The 20,879-nt window shown below is 37.1% G+C and overlaps 1 protein-coding gene across 3 annotated transcripts in view; it reads left to right on the forward strand.

The window, feature by feature from the left end:
* The first annotated feature begins 6,748 nt into the window (after nucleotides 1–6,748).
* The window catches only part of GABRG1 (gamma-aminobutyric acid type A receptor subunit gamma1), an 88,535-nt gene continuing 74,404 nt past the window's right edge, over nucleotides 6,749–20,879 (forward strand). Inside the window, exons 1-2 of one of the 3 annotated variants that reach the window (XM_081519208.1) lie at nucleotides 6,749–7,415; nucleotides 7,524–7,807. In XM_081519208.1, coding sequence (XP_081375334.1) covers nucleotides 7,704–7,807 — 104 coding nt within the window. In that variant the 5' untranslated portion in view covers nucleotides 6,749–7,415; nucleotides 7,524–7,703. Of the gene's footprint in view, nucleotides 7,808–20,879 lie in introns of all 3 variants that reach the window. The other 2 variants (XM_081519279.1, XM_081519342.1) reach the window with 2 other exon arrangements.

Here is a 20,879-nt window from a genome sequence, read left to right on the forward strand (position 1 = left end):
AACCTAGAGGGGTGAGATGGGGGAGAGGGTGGGAGAGGGGCTCAAGAGGGAGGGGATGATTGTATAGTTATAGCTGATTCATGTTGTTGTACAGCAGAAACCAACACAACATTGTAAAGCAATTATTCTCCAATTAAAATAATTTTTTTAAAGAGCAAAAAATAATTGATTGTGAAAAATATATTTAAGAATGAAAAATATATCATTCATTTATTAAAGCTCAATAAAATGTAAGCTTCATGACAGCATGAATCTGTTTTATTTATTATGATACATTCAATATATCAAAGAATGCTTAAAACTTTGGTGCTCAATGACTATTTCTTGAATTAAATAAATCAGTGAGTTATACTTCAAGTGTCAGAAAGGAAAAGTACTGAATGCTACTAAATGGCATAACAGAGGACATAATTTAAATTTGGAAATCGGGGTTTCTTTGAGAATGTGCCAGTCAAGCTGAGACTGAAAAGAGGGTAATGGAATAGCCAGATAAAGGGTGAAGTGTGAGGTGGAGTGACCAAGATAAAGGGAAAACATCTGTAAAGCCCAAAATTAACAGTGAGTTTTGGCAATGGGAAAAACAAAAAAGTAAGTTCATTCTGGTAGGAACACACTGAGAGAAGGGAAGAGCTGAAAAGATGGTGTAAGGGAGAGATGTAGGGACCAGAAGCTGGAGGCTCTCAAAGTCCAGGATAAAACTTTGCATTTTGTCCTAAGTACAACAGGAAAATCACTGAATGTATAAGCAAAACATTATCAGATTTCTACTTTAAAAGCACCATTCAGGTAGTTATATAAAGAATAATTTAGGGGTAGGCAAGGTTGAAAATGGTAGGCACTTAGTCCATGTAACTGATGATGGCTGCTTGGATTAATTGGCAGTAGAACTAGTTGGATTATAATAATAACAATAGGAAGAGTAATAACAATAGTAATAATTGTTAAGATTGAGCACTTGCTATACGCCAAGCACTATTTTAAGACTCTTATGTAAATTGACTCACTTAATTTTCACATCAATCTAATGCAAATTAAGACACTGAAAAATGAGTAAACTTCCTATTCTTACACAATTAGTAGTCGAGGATTTGGAGTTTGAACCCAGGCTATTTTATTTATAAGCCCATGGCCACTGCAATCTATTTACATTGGTTGACAGGAGATACAGGCTTCCTAGGTGGTGCTGGTGGCAAAGAATCTGCCTGCTAATGCAGGAGATGTAAGAAAGGTGGGTTTGATCCCTGGGTAGGGAAGCTCCCCTAGAAGAGGGCATGGCAACCCACTCCAGTATTCTTGCCTGGAGAATCCCCATGGATAGAGGAGCATGGCAGGCTCAGTTCATAGGGTTACAAAGAGTTGGACACGACTTAAGTGACTTAGCACACACTCACATGTGACTGGAAATATGCTTTGCAAATATTGAAGTGTTAATGACAGGTTAGACAATACATGTATCTAGAAAAAATGTGAGGTTTCTCATTTGACTACCTGGCTGGGGTTGCTTTGATATATGTATCTATGGCCCAATAGAAATTCTTGGATTTTAAATTTGAGGGGATACACTTCAGTTTTTAAAATTGTGTATATAGCTTGGGAAATAGATGAGTTCACTTAGTGTGAAAGTGTGATGCAAAATAGAAAAGAAGTTGAACTCATATTTGAGGAATTTAAAAATGTTGGGGTCAGGTAGAATAAACATGCAAAGAAGCCTAAAATAAATTAGCTAAAGGAATGTAAAAAACAAACAAACCAGGAAAGCATGGTATCATGATGCTAAGTTTTTTGAGAAAGAGAAGCAACTGGATCCAATGGAAATGAAATACAAGGTGAGTATGGGAAACTGCTACTGAATTTAGCAACCTGGAGCCATCAGTGTCATGGCACAGAGGCCAGACCACAAAGCTTGGTGAGTGAATGGGTGGTGACAAAATAGAGAAGAATGGCTATTAGTGGGAGTAAAGAATAGGTATAAAAAACTGAGAAGGTAATAAGGTTAATGTAGTATATGTACAAAGTTTAATGTTCTATATGGACATATTTGGACTTCCCTTGTGGCTCAGTTGGTAAATAATCTGCCTGCAACGCAGGAGACCTGGGCTCAACTTCCTGGGTTGGGAAGATACCCTGGAGATGGGAAAGGCTGGCTACCCACTCCAGTATTCTAGCCTGGAGAATTCCATGGACTGTATGGTCCATGGGGTCGCAAAGAGTTGGACACAACTGAGTGACTTTCACTTTCACTTTCATGGACCTATTTGCATTCTGAGAAGAAATCAGCTAGAAAAGAAAGCATAGAAGATACAAGAAATAATAGTGATAACCAGTGGCAAAAGGTTATCAGAAATTACAATATAGAAACCAAAAAATGAGATGGATTTAGAAGCTTTAAATCCATGGCTATCTGCCACCAATGATCAGTACTCCCTCTCTTGGCTGTACTTTAGAGGCCGGGTACAGGATTAAGGAGATTGAACAAATTGACAAAGAAAGGGTGTGTGCTTTCAGTTTTCTGAAATTTCTGTATGCTGGCCCTCTCCTCTGTTTGATTTAAATACTAATCTTATTGCATAAATTAAAGTGCCGCATTTGTTAATTTTTACCATGGCAATATGTAAATGAGAAAAATAATTAATTCCCATGGTGTGATAAGAAGGAATAAGTCAAGCAACAAGGTCTGGATTTTGTCTAATTAGAGATGGGCACTTGGAACCTATGCTGTTGAAAGAGATCCCTTAATGGCTCCAGAAATTTATAGAAGGATCAAAGCCATGCATGTGTTTATTTATTCTCTGAACACTTATTTTCATTCTACAGATATTTATCAAGTACCTACTACTTACTAGCCATTGCTTTGGACAAAAGGAGTGAGTGATGAATACAAATGAAATCTTTGACTTCATGGAGTTAAATTCTAGGGAGAGAAATGTACTGATAAAATGTACATATGATATTAAACATAGATAAACTATAATAATATAAATATATATATAATATAATAACAGGTCTAGGAAGTACTATAAGTCTTTTATATGTAAAATCTAAAAACACAGAATTAATAATTTGGGTAGAAATACAGATAGCTTTAACACATTTAAAAAAATGTGTTATGTTCTGTGATACAAATATGAAATGGTTACTCTAAGTGGTGAGAGTATTATATATGTCTATAATGCAGAACCATTAAGAATAATGCCTGGTGACACAGCAAACACTCAATAAACATTAACTATTATTGGATGACAGAACTGTGCCACAGACTAGCAAGTAGTGAACAATCAATAAGGACTCTCTGGAGAAAAATTACACTTAAACATTCACAAAGAATAACGAGAGACTAGGCAGATGAAGAAGAAGGAATGGCCCCATAAGCTGAAGGAATAGCATATGACAGGACAAAACAAACACAAAATTATGATATTGAATGATAAGTTTAGGAAGCTACAATTACAGTTTTAACTGTATAGAATTTGTGGCCATCAGAAGAAAAGTGTTATCAGGAGAACTAGAACATGACTGCAATTGTATTCTTGCTCTGGAGAAGCCAGTTTTCAGGACAATGTTGGGGGTAGGATGAGAACATCAGTGTTCTCCTGATCTTCTCCATAGTCCCTGTCAGACTGCACGTTCTAGGAATACTGCTTTGTGCCAGAGTCTATACCAATGGCTGGAGTAAACAAATTATATTTGAAATCCACTCTCAACAAGTAAATGACAGTGACAAATAACATTTTTTGTGTAATCTCCATTATCCACATACTGTTCAAAGCAATCCCCTTGTGTTCATCCATTTGATCTTTAAAACAACTCAATAGACTAAAAATTCTTATCACCTTTTTATAGATAAAGAAAGCAAGGCAAGAAGTGGTAAGTCTTATTCACTACTGTATTCTTAATGTCAGATACAGTGTCTGACATCAAGATTTATTCATAAATATTTCAATGAACATATTAACAACAGACAGGTGAATCATGTGGAAATCTAGCTTTCTCAGGGCCAGAATTGCACATTCATAATCAGGTCACTGTCTCACTAGTCATTTTGTGGGACGATTATCAGATTATGTGGAGAAGGCAATGGCAACCCACTCCAATATTCTTGCCTGGAAAATCCCATGGATGGAGGAGCCTTGTAGGCTGCAGTCCATGGGGTCGCTAGGAGTCGAACACGACTGAACGACTTCCCTTTCACTTTTCACTTTCATGCATTGGAGAAGGAAATGGCAACCCACTCCAGTGTTCTTGCCTGGAGAATCCCAGGGATGGGGGAGCCTGGTGGGCTGTCGTCCATGGGGTCGCACAGAGTCGGACACAATGGAAGCGCCTTAGCAGCAGCAGTATCAGATTATGTTTTTCAAACATTTTGACACATGAGAAGCTCCAGAGATTCTTGCTAAAAATTCTAATTCATTTGGTCTGGGTAGAAGCCCATGTCTTTGCATTTAAGTAGATACTCCAAACATTTTATTCTAATGTTCAAATATTCATTTTATTCTAATATTTGGATACATTTTGAGAAAATTGTGTGAAACATCAGTCTATAGTCATTACAACTAGATATGAGATAATGAGTAATGGTTATGGCTCAGCCGGTCAAAAGAAGGGCTTCCCAGGTGGCACCAGTGGTAAAGAATTTGCCTGCTAATGTAGGAGGCCTAAGAGACGTAGTTTTTTGATCCCTGGGTTGGGAAGATACCCTGGAGGAGGGCATGGCAACCCACTCCAATATTCTTGCCTAGAGAATCCCGTGGACAGAGGAGGCTGGCAGGCTGCAGTCCATACGGTCACAAAAAGTTGGCCTTGACTAAAGCGACTTAGCGTGCATGTCAAAGGAAGGAGAAGGGGTATGATGTTTTCAATGATAATATTAGGAAATCATCAGCTGCAAGGGAATCAGTCTACTCTTTCTATTTTTATACATAATGCAGGGCTTCTCATCTTTTTTACTATTGACAGTTTAAACTCAATAATTCTTTGCTGTGGTATGGCTCTCTTTTGCATTTTACAGTGTGTAGTAGCAACTCTGGACTCTGCTCACTTGATGCCAGTAGCTCACTCCGCCCTCCAAGCTGTGACAACTGAAGATGTCTCCAGACACTGATACATGTCTTATGAGGTAAAACTGCCCGGGCTTGGAAATCATGGCCTTAACGGAAGACAGAGAGTTTTGTCTAGACTCTTCCCTATAGCAGCTGCTGACCTTCTAATCTAGATTTGTGTAAGACACCTAATCTGTTTCTCCATAAGGCTCTTCCGTGACTCACTATGGTTGGTTTGATGAGCACCATTTTCCTTCTTGGCTTTTTTCAGAGCTCACACTGTGTGTCATCCCCCACTTTCACCACGTGCGCACACACACACACACACAACTGATTCAGTAAATCAAATGAGACAGACTATCAGGGTCAAGCCATGGCTGAAATACAAAATCAGGTTCTGGAGGGCACAGATCCCTCTAACATAGTTTACAGGGAATTATAATTAACTGTGACAGCAGAATAGGATCTGTTTCCCAGAAGACAAATGTTACAAAAAGGAAAAGAAAAATCAAAAGAAGAGATATAGAAATAAAAAGTCACATGACATTGTTTGAAAGAAAGGATTTAAATAAATTTGAAATATTTCAGCCCCAAATTGGCAAAAATGTGTATTTCAGAAAGTACAGAAAATTTTCCAGTTTGGAAATTACTCCAGTCCTTTATCTTTTACAACAATAAACAATGTATAGTAGCCTAAGGATATATCCTTCACCTTTCCTCTCCATTAATTTTTTGCAATGGCTCTCAGCATCTTTCAGTTATGCATTAGAACAATAAGAGTAAAATTTTTGATAGGAGAACTTTCAACTACCATTGTATAAATATATGCAAATCAAAAAAATATATGCAATATCATATTGTTAACTTGATATCATATTGATTATATGCAGAAAACTTACCTAATCTTTGAAAAATGCAAAGAGTACCTAGACAAGTATTTGTTATTCACCACATACTTCTAATAAATTCATTCCTAAGTTCACTGGCTAACTAATTCACTAGTGTGTGCACCCAATGAAACAGTTAACCAGCTATGCAAAGTGCTTTCTTAATTGGCCAGAAAAACAACAACAACTACTACCCAGATTCATATTGAAATCAATTTTAACTAAATTCAATTCATCTCAAAATTTATTATAATGAAACTATTGTTATTCAAATTATTTAGTATCAGCTACCTTGACTAATGTGCTTTGATGAAAGAGAATAATGCTTAGTAATTAATGGGTACTAGAAGAAAAATAAGGAAGTCAACACCTATTTTCAGAGAAGACTAAAGAGTTGGAGAACCAAAGAGAGAGAAGAAAAGCCCTTGTATTTCATCATCTGTTATTTTGGGCAAGAAAATATCTGTAACCTTGTTACCTCATCTAGTTCCTTTAAGTGATTTCAGAAGCTAGGGAAGCAACAGCTACTCATGCACAAACATTGTTACTTCTACCTTGAACTATTTGCTGGGGAGACAAATATTCTAAGGTAACTCCATGGTAAATTGCAGTTCACTCCTGAATCTAGTCAGGTCCAGGTAGTTGTGAGATGATTAAGGGCACAGCCAAAGGCCCCAACCCCATGGGTTTGGTGGGAAGCAGCGATCTAGGAGGGCATAGAGGAGGAAGATGGCTGGGCAGAGCGAGCCTGCTTCCACCGCCACCACTGCCTTAGCCTGTATAGTTGTTCAGGCTGCCAGAGGCTTTCTAGTTGCCATAGCAACTGTTGGGCTCTGCTGCAAACTCAAAGCAGAGCCTCTGAAGTTAGGTACCAAACACTGGAGCTCAACAAACGCAAAGGGGAGAACAAGGATTACACATGTAGTCGATCTACAGCTCCTAGGACTAAAATAATCTCTCTAAAATCGGATTTTTGTTTATGTTTTTGTAAAATGAGATAATTATTGCCTGGTATTGTTCATTAGTATCATTTAGTGCCCAGAGAGAGGAGACGGCAAATCCTCTCACTTGTAACGGCAACGGAAGAGGGGTGGGTAGGAAACGTGATTACCAGGAATGCACCCAGCTGGCTCATTCACTCATACAGTTATATATTTCATCATCTCCCGAGAACATATTTGTGTGGAGTATTATGCCAGGTTCTGGGTCTGCAAAGATATGAGACACTGCCCCTCGCAAAGTAACAACAGAAATTACCAAAATTAGCAGAACCTTCGCTAGCCTGGGGAAAACCAATTAGGCATGGCAAGTTCCCCACAGATCCCTCTTGGTAGATAGATTCATAATCCAAACGCAGGAGAGGAAAGAGACTCCCGAAATAGAGTCGGTCAGGAGGGAAGGCTAGGGGAAAAAGAAGGAAGCCGCCTTTCCCTAGGGAGGGGAATCTGTCAGAGCCACTCAACTGTTTCTCTGAGGCTGCCAGGGAGAAGAGGTTTGTTTTTCTTTTAGGAAGAAAAGAGCCCTTTTCCCTACTGGGCTCGATTTCTAGTAGGGGAAGCTCCGCCTCCTTGGGCTGTTGATTGGCCCAACTTTTTTTCAGATAATTTCTACCAGCATCTTCTCAGTCTGATTGGCTCGCTTTGCTCAATTCCGCTGGGAGTCGCATCCTACCTGGTTGGGAGGTGTACAGCCTTTCCACCTTCTTTCTGTACTCACCAGTCTGCAGCTGAGGTGGGAGGAAAAGTCCTGGCTGGAGAACTAAGGAGAAAAAGCGATCCCCATGGGTTCTTGGAAAGCTCTTCTCTTCTCCCCTTTTCTTCTGTGGAATCAAAGGAGAGCGGTGAGGTTGATGTTCTTGTTACTGACCGTGCATCTGGGAAACTGGTAAGTAAATTCAAGGACTTCAAACTATTCTTTGGTATCTACCCACTCCCTCCTCGTTCTCTTTAGAAATCATTCTGGGTTAAATAATTTGCATTTCCCCGGGCACATTTGGGATATTTTACCATCAGTTTATTTTTTGATTAGATCTACTCATTTTCTGATAGAATGAAATGAGCCTATATGTGAAGCACCGCAATTAGCTCAGTTGGTTTTGACTTGAAGCGCAGTGGAAACTAGTAAAGACTCAGTTACTGGAAGTAGGGAGGGGAGTAGAAATGATTTTGTAACTGCGTTTAGTGAATGAATGCCACTGTTGAACTTTCTGAATAAATCTGCATTTTAAAGACAAAGTTATTTTAGAAACTTGTTACGCAGCATGGTATGTATGATGCTTTTCCATACACTAACATTGCTTTTTCCCTTATCCTTTCTTTTTTGCTATTCGAAAAAAAATAAGCAAAGTTTTAGTCAAGAAAGATCATAAATATGGCTAAAAAAATCCATTAGGGTTGCAAGTGTGTTATATTTGTTAGAAATTAATTGTGTATAATTTATTGAGTCAGTTTTGAATGGTTTTTATTTTAATTGGCTGTGTACAAGTAAGTGAAAGTGTTATGTTGATGTGACTGTCCTGGATGCGTGTGTGTGTGTGTGTGTGTGTGTGTGTGTGTGTAAGCATGTGTATGACAGAAAGGAAAGAGAGAGAAAGGCGGGGGCAATGTTTACAACTCAAGTGTAAAATGTGATCACTATAGAGATGGAAACACGCCTTTATAACTACTTGCATCATTGCTAAAATTTATTATGATGATGATTATTTTTAGCATATAGCTAGAGTGAATTTTTTGCCACTACTGGCCTATAGAACAACTGTATTTTCTCTCCAAAAATAGAAACTAAAGTATGCTAAGTAATATGAGTCTTGCCAGAATATGTTTGACACTTTTTTAAATATTACGGTTTTAGTTTATTTACCCTTTTCCCTTAGAAACTTAAATATTCTGTATCGGCACATACTATGTAATTAATAACGTCTTATATTTAAGTGTGTCATAATGGTTTATTTCTTTGAATATATTATAAAATTATGAAAGATATCTTGGTAGGCCATGTGTCAGTGTTCTCCTGCATCTTCATAATATTGCAAATGAATCTGTGTTCTCATAAGTAAAAACAGGCTTCCCAGTGGTTTTCTAAAATAGTAACCTGTATGCTCCTTTATCACTCCAAGTGCGTTTCTTTTGCACCCTAATAGACAAGCTGCTTACTAAAGGGCATACTGTCTTTCTAAAGAGATGTTTGATTTTAAATAATATATTTTCTTCTTAAGGATATCTGCATTATCAAGGTTCCAGAACTCTCTTTCAAGCTGCTCAGAATTAGAGAGTTTTGTGGTGGTGTAGACAGAGATGGACTCTGGCAGTCTGGAGACATGATTCTATCTGTCAAGAGTCCTTAATCTCTCTGAACACAGTTTCTTCATTTAGGAAATGAAGGAGAGTAGTGGATCATTTATGATTTCTTCAAGTTTTCATATACAATATGTCCAAGGTTTCAACTGAAACCAAATAACTCAGCAGTCATGTCATTGGCTTTTCTTAGTAGTTTTCAAGAGGGAAATTTTAACTGGGAATGTCATGTACATTTTTTGCCATTATGGATAAGTGAGAGAGAGATAAATGTGTTAACAGCTCAAGTAGATGAATTATTTTATCATAGTACCAAACAAAATATGAATTTTTCTGGCCAGTGAATAAATACATAGTAAGAAAAATAAAGCTATATGTTGCTGTTGTAATTAGCTCTTAGGGTCTCAATGATGAGAATGTATGTACTTTTCAAAGTAGCTACAGTTGTGATGAACTTTTCACCCTTTTAATATTTAGTTGAAGATAATTGATGTAGACATGTATAAACCAGTTATATTCATATTTTCTTCTTCCTTTCTCCTTTTTTGAGAGACCTTCCTAAAACTAACCACAGATGGCTCTTTCTAAGAATTTTGATGTCTGACGCCAGTTTCTAAATTAAGTCTTCAAAGTCACCTATTTTGGAATTTACCAAATTGGAAGCCATTATTTTTTTGTATCTAATCAGAGACAGTAGCTTGTTTCCTCATTTCCTCATTAGTTTTCATCAAGAGTATAAAGAAGAGACATTTTATTCATTTTTATATTGCTGAACTATGAAAACTGATCCTGTTGTTGTAGCTAAAACCTGAAGTCACAGTTCCTGTGTTTTATTCTCATTGAGGCTCTATGGCATCTTGGCAATTTGGTTAAAATTTCTCAAGCTTGAGCTGTCTTACTTGTAATGCTGAAAACAATCTCATTTTGATCAGACTTTGGAAAAGAATTGAAAAAGTGGTGTGAGATTTTGGCTGTTCTAAACCAATTTACAGTGAGCTTTGATTAAGAAGTTATATTTTGAGAGAGCTCAAGGAATAAAACTCATTTTTATTTTTAAAAACAATTTCTTAAATCAATAATCCTACAATATAGCAATCATTTGCCTAAATGACAATATTCAAGTATAACTGCTTTTAAAATATATTATTTTCAAATAATTTTAGTAATATATTTTGTGGAGATGATAATACATGGTTTTTCTTTAGACATTTTGGTTTTTGGCTTCATTATCTAATAAAATATGGGTGCAAATTTATAGACAAAATGACTAATAATGTTCTATAATAATTAAATATTCAAAGAAGAAATGAGAGACAAAATAATTTTGAAGATAAAATGCAAGTGCATAATTAATAAATCCCATGTTTATAGAGTCTTTTCGGTATACTCTTCTTCCCTTTTATCCCATTATATACTATGAGACACATTTTTGGTTAAGCAACAAAAGGAAATGTCTGATTTTTCATTTAAAAATGAAATAGACAAATCTGGTGTTTTATATTTATATACAGGTGATTAAGATTTATCTAAGAAAATAATAATGATGGTGGGGTCCCAGCCAAGAGGAGGCAAAGCAGGGTGGAAAACTGAAAAAAAAAATTGGCTCTTGAGATAATATCAAAATATGGTGAAATGACTGCCACAGGCCTCCAGAGATTAATTCACATATATGCATGCTACCGACTGAGAATCCTGGACCTGATCATTAGATATAACTTCTAGTTTCAGCTACACCCCTTCCCACTAGGGTGATTTCAGGCAAATCTTTGAGGCAGAGTCCTCATCTGTGAAAAGCAGAAATGACATCTACCTTTCGAGCTTGTTTTAAGACCAAGAGAGAAAATTTGTGCAAAGTAATGTCACCTAAATTTTTAACTGAAATGACATAACAGATATTCTCAGAATCATAGTAACTCTAGAATTATTTATTCTAGTTAAAGTCAAGCTCAGTAAACTCCTTGAATTCTTATGCATTATTATTAAATATCTTACAATGAACTGAACTATGAAACTACTTTTCATATTATTAAATCTCTTTTGAATTAGATATACCATCGAGCCATCAGAAGCTTCCTTGATGGCTGAGATGGTAAAGAATCCACTTGCATTTCAGGAGACTGGGTTGGGAAGATCTCCTGGAATTCTGAATGGAATGGCTATCCACTCCAATATTGTTACCTGGAGAATTCCACAGACAGGAGCCTGATGGGCTACAGTTCATGGGATCACAAAAAGTCAGACACTACTGAGTGACTAACACTTTCACACTTTCAGTTTTGAATTATGAGAAAGATCAGTCTTTCATTCAACAAATATTTACTGAATACCGGCTATGCTCTACACAGTACAACTTGCTGGGTTTACAGTGGTGAATAAACTAGACATGAGTACTAACCATATGGACAGTACTTGTGTCCAGTATTTTACATGAGTACTACTGTTATGTATCTGCTTCCCTGGTGGCTCAGACGGTAAAGTGTCTGCCTGCAATGTGGAAGACCTGGGTTCGATCCCTGGGTCGGGAAGATCCCCTGGAGAAGGAAATGGCAACCCACTCCAGTACTCTTGCCTGGAAAATTCCATGGACCGAGGAACCTGGTAGGCTATAGTCCATGGGATCGCAAAGAGTCGGACACGACTGAGGGACTTCACTTCACTACTGTTATACTCACTGCTAAGGCTGAGATTTATGATATTACTTAAAGGAAAATGTCTTGTAGTCAAAATAAGGAAATACACCTTAACTCCAAAGATAAACAGAGGAGTATAAATTTTTAAGGTTAGAAGGTGCTAATAGAAAATATTACATTCAAGGCAAGAAAATTAGAACACCATGAGATTACTCATTGACAATACCAGAAAACCATGGAGGAAATGTCTCCAAAATAAAGACACATGTTCAACCTAGAATGTTATATTTAGTGAAACTACAATCAAGCATGAAGGAAAAATAAAGGATAGATATTGTTGCTGCTAAGTCGCCTCAGTCGTGTCCGACTCTGTGCGACCCCATAGACGGCAGCCCACCAGGCTCCCCCGTCCCTGGGATTCTCCAGGCAAGAGTACTGGAGTGGGTTGCCATTTCCTTCTCCAGGGCATGAAAGTGAAAAGTGAAAGTGGAGTCGCTCAGTCGTGTCCGACTCAGTGACCCCATGGACTGCAGTCCGCCAGGCTCCTCCGTTCATGGGATTTTCCAGGCAAGAGTACTGGAGTGGGGTGCCATTGCCTTCTCCAATGAATAGATATTGTTATTCTCCCAATTTTACAGATGGAAAAATCAGGGCACATCAATTTTTAGGAATTCACTAAAGATGCCAGGTATCTCAGTGGTAAACAATCCTCCTGCAATGCTGGAGACACAGGATTGATCCTGGGTCTGAAAGATCCCCTGAAGGAGGAAATGGCAACCCACTCCAGTATTCTTGCTTGGGAAATCCCATGGACAGATAAGGCTGGCTAGCTACAGTCCATGGGTTCACAAAAGAGTTTGACACAACTACATAGCTAAATTCAATTCAATTCAGTCGCTTAGTTGTGTCCGACTTTTTGCATCCCCATAGACTGCAGCACGCCCTGCATCCATTCCCTGTCCATCACCAATTCCCAGAGCTTGCTCAAACTCAGACATGAGTCGATGATGCCATCCAACCATCTCATCCTCTGTCATCCTCTTCTCCTGCTGACTTCAATCTCTCCCAGCATCAGAGTCTTTTCCAATGAGTCAGTTCTTTGCATAAGGTGGACAAAGTATTGGAGTTTCAGCCTCAGCATCAGTCCTTCCAATGAATATTCAGGACTGATTTCTTTTAGGATTGACTGGTTTGATCTCCTTGCAGTCTAAGGGACTCTCAAGCGTCTTCTCCAACACCATAGTTCAAAAGCATCAATCCTTCGGTGCTCAGCTTTCTTTATGGCCCAACTCTCACATCCATACATGACTACTGGAAAAACCATAGCTCGGACTAGAGAGACCTTTGTTGGAAAAATAATGTCTCTGCTTTTTAATATGCTATCTAAGTTGGTCATAGCTTTTCTTCCAAGGAACAAAGGTCTTTTAATTTCATGGCTGCAGTAACCATCTGTAGTGATTTTGGAGCCCAAAAAATAATACAGAGTAGGCAATAAATAATACATAGAAAGAAAGTGAAAGTCGCTCAGTCCTGTCCGACTCTTTGCTGCCTCATGGACTGTATAGTGCATGGAATTCTTCAGGCCAGGATACTGGAGTGGGTAGCCTATCCCTTCTCCTGGGGACCCTCCCAATCCAGGGAGGAACCCAGGTCACCCGCATTGCAGGCGGATTCTTTACCCACTGAGCTCTCAGGGAAGCCCAAAATGATACATAGTAGAGCAGCTAAATAAACAAAAACAAAGATCATTTTGCTGATAATGCTGAATCCATGACTCAGATCCACGTGCTCTCTGCACAGAACCCGCATTTTTAATCACCTTTCCTCTAAGATTACAAATGCCATGTAAATCAAAGCCATTAACATAACTGTGGATGACGAAAGCAAGGGAAGGAGGGATAGGATGAAGAAGGGAATGGAGAGAAAAAGAGAGGAGCAGAGAAGAGAGGGGAGGAGACACTTGAGTGCAATTGAGAGAGGCACAGTAGGTACTATCCACTGCGTACCTGACACATAATCTAGAATATTATGTGAGGTGCTGGATTAAATATTTTAGGAAAAAAAACTTCAACAAACTGAACTTCTTGATCTAGAAAAAAACCCCACTGGATAAAGAGTTAAAAGCAAGAATTTGGAATGCAGGAAACTTGTATTGAGGCATCTTATATTCTTAAGGATGCCAGAGAAAATCATGCTTGAATTTACTACGTATAGATGTTATAAACAATCCATAACTAAGTAGTGAAAGCTATGTGAAGACAGATTTTCATCCATACAAAAGTCTTCTAACAAAGTAACAGATGCCTTATCACTAGACTTTTAGCAGAAACTTGTTAGCAGGAGATGAAATCTATGGTTTTCTTCTATTTTTAAATAGCTCAGGATCTAATTCTATCTGTACTAAAATAGTTTAGCCAACTGAAGCCCCATGTTTCAGGAAAGAGTCTTAGCTATTAATTCAGTAAACAGTTATTAAACATTAGCATTCATTCAACAAATATTTACTCAGTACCTACTATGTATTAAGCAGAGTCTGGGAACTGGGATATAGTGGTAAGCAAGACATAGTCTTTGTCCTAGTAGTGTTTGTATATTGTAGACAGGACATATATGTGATAGTATATGTGCTGGACAAAGAAGGCACAGCCCCACCCCCCATGGACTTAAATTCTAGTAGTTGGTATTGAAATGGTCTGTCAATATAAAAGTAAAAACAATAAAATACTATAACTCTTCCTCAGAATTCTAGATGAGCTATAATGAGGTATTAAGGAGACTGGCATCAGTTGCAACTCTAGGAAAAGACTAATATTCTTAGCTGTCATATACATAAGTTCAGGTCAGTGTTAGTAAAAAATATGCATAGAGAGAGAACACTATATTCTGTGGCCAGAGATATAGCCTTACATTTTGGTGAGCCTTTTGTAAACTATATTCCCAGGATATTCTTTACTTTGGTCATTGAATGTGTTTCATTAAAATGGCAATGCTTCCCTGACAGCTCAGTTGATAAAGAATCCGCCTGCAATGCAGGAGACCCTGGTTCAATTCCTGGGTGGGGAAGATCCACTGGAGAAAGGATAGACTACCTACTCCAGTTTTCTTGGGCTTCCCTTGCGGCTCAGCTGGTAAAGAATCCACCTGTAATGCGGGAGACCTGGGTTTGATCCCTGGGTAGGGAAGATCACCTGGAAAAGGGAAAGGCTACCCACTCCAGTATTCTGGCCTAGAGAATTCCATGCACTGTATAGTTCATGGGGTCACAAAGAGTCAGACACGACTGAGTGACTTTCACTTTCTAACATCCTGTTAAAATCCATATAATTGAGTTAAACAGTAAATTTTTGAACTGTAGAAATCCTTTCCTCCTGAATACAATCCATTTGGAGATTTAACATTTCTCCTTACTTTTAGACAAATATTTTGAGTAACACAGGGATATAGAAAGAAAATTAAAATAGATCCTGAACTTCAACCTGTAGGTGGATGGGCATATCAGAAGGCTTATGATTAGAAAATAGTAGGTTTAATATAAAACTTTAACACTGTTATGATCAGGGTATGATTCAGTTTGCTACATAACTATAGGACTATTAGAATCAAGGGTTCTGGAAAACAAGTTAATCTTTGGGTATGTTACTAGGACCATGATTCGTGCTTGCAGAATTTGAGAATTGCTTTAACAAAGGCACGTCATTCACCTCTCAGTCATCCTAGGTGTGTATAACTGTCAGAATAATTTCCCAACACATGTAGTAGAGGGTTTTGAGCAAGGATTACTTTTCTACTAAAGAGCCATATTGACTGAAACAAGGTAGCTCTATTGGTTAGATTAAATTTAAGTTTTAATCAGACATCTGTGTTCTATTAACTGATTTCTTACTCTGTGCAGGTGATTTGTGAGTGTACATTTGTTCCTGTCGTTTCCTTAGCAACAATTCTTTCTGAAAGCCTTCTGATTGTCATACCTGTAGTTGACTAGAGTGTTTTGTTGTTTCTGTTCCACTCATTTGTATTCTTTCCCTTTTCAAGTGAAAGTTCTGAGAGGATACTTAAGTCAGTGAAAATATTTTACCTCTTACTTTACGATCTCAAGACTTAGGAAAAAGTATACCTTTCTGCATTCAAAAGAACAAATTCTCATTTCTTTCTTCCATTTAAAGATCTTTTCATCTTTTATAATTTAATAACCTCAATATTATGCCTCAATTTTGCAAAAATTTTAGCAGCCTTATATAATTTATCTGAGCATCAAAGGCTTAGAGAATGTGAATGTCATTAAGAGTTATATTGTTTCTAAGTCTAATTTATGTTGTGTTGTGTTCTATGAATATAAAGTGAAATAATGAAAAACTTGGTGTTCATTTTAATATACTTTCAATCCAGCAGTAATTTTTTAATAGACTGAAGAAAATTGTGGTTTATTTCCCTTCCTCCAAAAAATATTCACTTGGAAACAGGCTCAAAAAACATTTATAATCTCTGTGTATTCACCACCTCCCTAAATATTATTCTTTGGAAGCATGGCTCCCAGTTTCATAAAATTTCAAGAAAATAGAATTGGTGTACCAAACAAAGCAAATAAAAAAATCCCAAATTTGCACAAAACATTGTTTTATTATTAGTAATTTTGGATCAATCACTAAACCATGAGAATTTCATAACTATGAGCAAAGAAGTTAAGAAAAATTAAGCTGTTTTATTTTGTAATTTTCTCTTTTGTTCTCTTTCTAAATATATGTCACTATACTAATTAATTTTTAAAAATATATTCTGATATGAGTCTTTCCCTTTACTTATTAACTATTATAACTCTACATTCCTATATCTAGTCTAATCAGATCAAACTATGTTTTACTAGATTTAGGAATTTGTCATACTCCTTTTTGAAACTAAGAATGAAGCACTGTGTGCCCAAGCAATCTCTATGGCCATTATTTTCTTAACCTTAATGTAATTTGAAGGATTCTATGTATTCTACTTTATCAAGAAAGTCACGTAAAGTTCACAGTGGGTGAAGATATCATATTTTATTTTTTCTTCTAGACTAATATTCCACTTCTCAAATTGTAGAATCATTAATATTTAATCCAATTTCTATTCTATTCTGTGGACATAAAATATTTTAAGTTTTTTTACCACAAATAATTAGAATTTATTTTTCTTTATTTTCTTAAATAATTTAAATAATCTCTTAATGATATACATATATGTTGTTGCTGCTGCTGCTGCTAAGATGTTTCAGTCGTGTCTGACTCTGTGCGACCCCATAGACAGCAGCCCACCAAGCTCCTCTGTCCCTGTGATTCTCCAGGCAGGAATACTGGAGTGGGTTGCCATTTCCTTCTCCTATATGTTGTTGAAGTACATGGAAAAAAATAAAACTTTTTTCCCTAGTGTCATAATGTTTTTGATCATGTAATGTTAATAATAATAGAATAATACTTATTACATTTCTACTCCTCAAAATTACTTAGCCATTTGAAGCCTATACCTCCAGATTTTTCTGTAAGTTTAAACAAGTATGTGTATACACATTTGTGTGTACATTTTTTTATACAAATGAAATCTAACACTTGTTTTTGTCACACAACTAATATCAAAAGTATTTTTCTAGATTTATATACACATACTTAGTTGTTGTTGTTCAGTTGCCTAGTCATGTCTGAATTTTTGCAACCCCATGGATTGTAGCATGCCGGGCCTCCCTGTCCCTCACCATCTCCCTAAATCTGCCCAAGTTCATGTCCATTGCATCGGTGATTCCATCCAGCCATCCTCATCCTCTGATACCCTCTTCTCCGTCTGTCCTCAATCTTTCCCAGCATCAGGAACTTTTCCAGTGGGTCAGGTGTTCGCATCAAATGACCAAAATACTGGAATTTCATCTTCAGCCTCAGTCCTTCCAATGAGTATTCAAGGTCGATTTCCCTTAAGATTGACTGATTTGTTCTCCTTGCTGTCAAAGGGACTCTCAGGAGTCTTCTCCAGCACCATAGTTCAAAGGCATCAATTTTTCATTGCTCTGTCTTCTTTTGGGTGGACTCTGGGAGTTGGTGATGGACAGGGAAGCCTGGCATGCTGCAGTTCATGGGGTAGCAAAGAGTTGGACACGACTGAGCGACTGAACTGAACTGCCTTCTTTACTGTCCAGCTTTCACAATTGTACATGCCCACTGGGAAGACCATAGCCTTGACTACAGTCTTTGTTGGCAAAGTAATCTCTCTGCTTTTCAACACACTGTCTAGGTTTGTCATAGCTTTCCTGCCAAGAAGAAAATGTCTTCTGATTTCATGGCTGCAGTCACCATTCACAGTGATTTTAGAGCCCAGAAAGAGGAAATCTGTCACTACTTCTACCTTTTCCCCCTCTATTTGCCGTGAAGTAATGGGGCCAGATGCTGTGATCTTAGTTTTTTTTAATGTTTAGTTTTAAGCCAGCTCTTTTGCTCTCCCCCTTCACCTTCATAAAGAGGCTTTTTAGTTCCTCTTCACTGTTTATGGACTAACTGAATCATACTTCTGTAATATAGAATACCACATCATCATTAAAAGGAGGGACTAAGTATCTCAGTTCAGTTGCTCAGTCATGTCCCAGCATTTTATGACCCCGTGGACTGCAGCACTCCAGTCTTCCCTGTCCAGCACCAACTCCCGGAGCTTGCTCAAACTCATGTCCATCGAGTCGGTGATGCTATCCAACCATCTCATACTTCATCCCCTTCTCCTCCTGCCTTCATTCTTTCCGGGCATCAGAGTCTTTTCCAATGAGTCAGTTCTTTGCATCAGGTGGCCAAAGTGTTGGAGTTTCAGCTTCAGCATCAGTCCTTCCAATGACTATTTAGGACTGATTTCTTTTAGAATTGACTGGTTTGATCTCTTGCAGTCCAAGAGACTCTCAAGAGTCTTCTCCAACACCACAGTTCAAAAGCATCAATTCTATGGTGCTCAGCTTTCTTTACGGTCCAGCTCTCACATCCATACATGACCACTGGAAAAACCATAGCTTTGACTCTACAGACCTTTGTTGGCAGAGTAATGTCTCTGCTTTTTAAGATGCTGTATAGGTTAGTCATAGCTTTTCTTCCAAGTCACACAGGTGTTTTATTACTGTGTTCATATATACATATGTGCTTGCATGTGTGTTGTCACTTTAGTCATGTTCGACTCCGTGCAACCCTATGCACTATAGCCTGCACAGGCTCCTCTGTCCATTGGATTCTCATGTTTTAATTTCATTACTTCATCAATGTTTCCATGTTACCCAATTTGTTCTATTAGAGTAATTTATTCTATTTATGGCATCATCAACTCAATGGACATGAGTTTGAGGCAACTCCAGGAGATAGTGAAGAATGGGGAAGCCTGGTGTGCTTCAGTCCATGAGGTCACAAAGAGTTAAACATGACTGAGTGACTGAACGCAAATGGTTATAAAAATGCCATTTATCTATATTATTGCTAGTACTGAATATACTAGTACCAAAACTTTTAATGTTTTACCAGTGTGATGGCTAAAATTTGTCACATTTTAAACTTATTTTCCCTTGCTACCAGTAAATGTTAGCATAATTTCATGTATTTATTAGTCTTCTCTTCCCTCTGAAATTCCTGTACAAGTTATGTTGTAAATATCTTTGTTTTATCCTTTGTCTTTAGTTTTTGTCTGAATTCTGTTTAATGTCCTTCATAATTTATTTTTCCTTTTTTGTCAGTTTTTTTACTCTCCTGGTTTGACAATATGTTGTGTAGAAAGAACTCTTTACCCCAAAAAGTTAGAAAATAAATATTTTCGATATTTTCTTTAATTGTTTTATACTTTATTATATTTTGATCTTTAGTATGCATGCTGAGTCGCTTCAGTCACTTTGACTCTTTGAGACCCCTTGGACTATATAGCCCTCCAGGTCCCTCTGTCCATGGGATTTCCCAGGCAAGAATACTGGAATGGGTTGCCATTTCCTTCTCCAGGGATCTTCCAGATCCAGGGATTTAACCACATCTCTTGTTTCTCCTGCATTGGCAGGCAGTTTCTTTACCACTAGTCCCACCTGGGTATATCAGTAATTTATTGTGTAAGTAGTAATTTATTTTTTCTAAATGTTTTAACAGGCATTTACTGAATTACTCATGCTCTCATTCCTTTTTTTTTTTTTTAATAAATTTATTTATTTTAGTTGGGGGATAATTACTTTACAATATTGTAGTGGTTTTCATTTCTACGCTGACTAGTCACATTTATCATATACTGAATTTCTGGACACTTGGTATCTCACTTTGAATGTTTGATTTCATTCTCACTGATTTCTTTTTGTGTTATCACAATATGGTTTTGATTACAGTAACTTTACTTTGTTTTTCTCTTTATTCTGGCAAGGCAAATTTCATCTCACAATCTATTTTTCAAAAATTTCTTGTAATCTTCATATTGAGGGTTAACTACAGTATAACGATTTTAACATTTTACATAGGAACTGTGGATTTTAATTGAAGCTTTCTTTTTGTTAATTTATTTTTAATTGAAGGATAATTGCTTTACAATATTGGTTTAGTTTCTGCAAAACATCAACAAAATTTTTAAAATATAGATTTCTTAGATTTATAAACTAGTTTGAGAATTATATATTAATATGACTGTTTTATAGCCAAAATATTTGCTTTACCTTTATTTTTTCTATTTATATTCTTCAATTAGTTTTTTAGTTTCCTCACATAGATGTACACCTTTCCTGCTATTTTTTTTGTAACTGTTTTTTAGATTGTATTGTCATTGTTTTTTCTGAAGTTTATGATAGATTAGTACTAGAATGAGAAAGCTACTGTGTTTTTAAAATTAATTTTATATTAGGTAAAAATTACAATAATGTATGCAGGTTAAGAAGCAACAGTTAGAACTGGACATGGAACCACAGACTGTTTCCAAGTCAGGAAAGGAGTATGTCAAGGTTGTATATTGTCACCCTGCTTATTTAACTTATATGCAGAGTACATCAGTGAAATGCCGGCCTGGATAAAGTACAAGCTGGAATGAAGA

Source organism: Giraffa tippelskirchi, chromosome 1 (assembly GCF_054371585.1).
Source record: "Giraffa tippelskirchi isolate mGirTip1 chromosome 1, T2T-mGirTip1v1.2.pri, whole genome shotgun sequence".
NCBI lineage: Eukaryota > Metazoa > Chordata > Mammalia > Artiodactyla > Giraffidae > Giraffa > Giraffa tippelskirchi.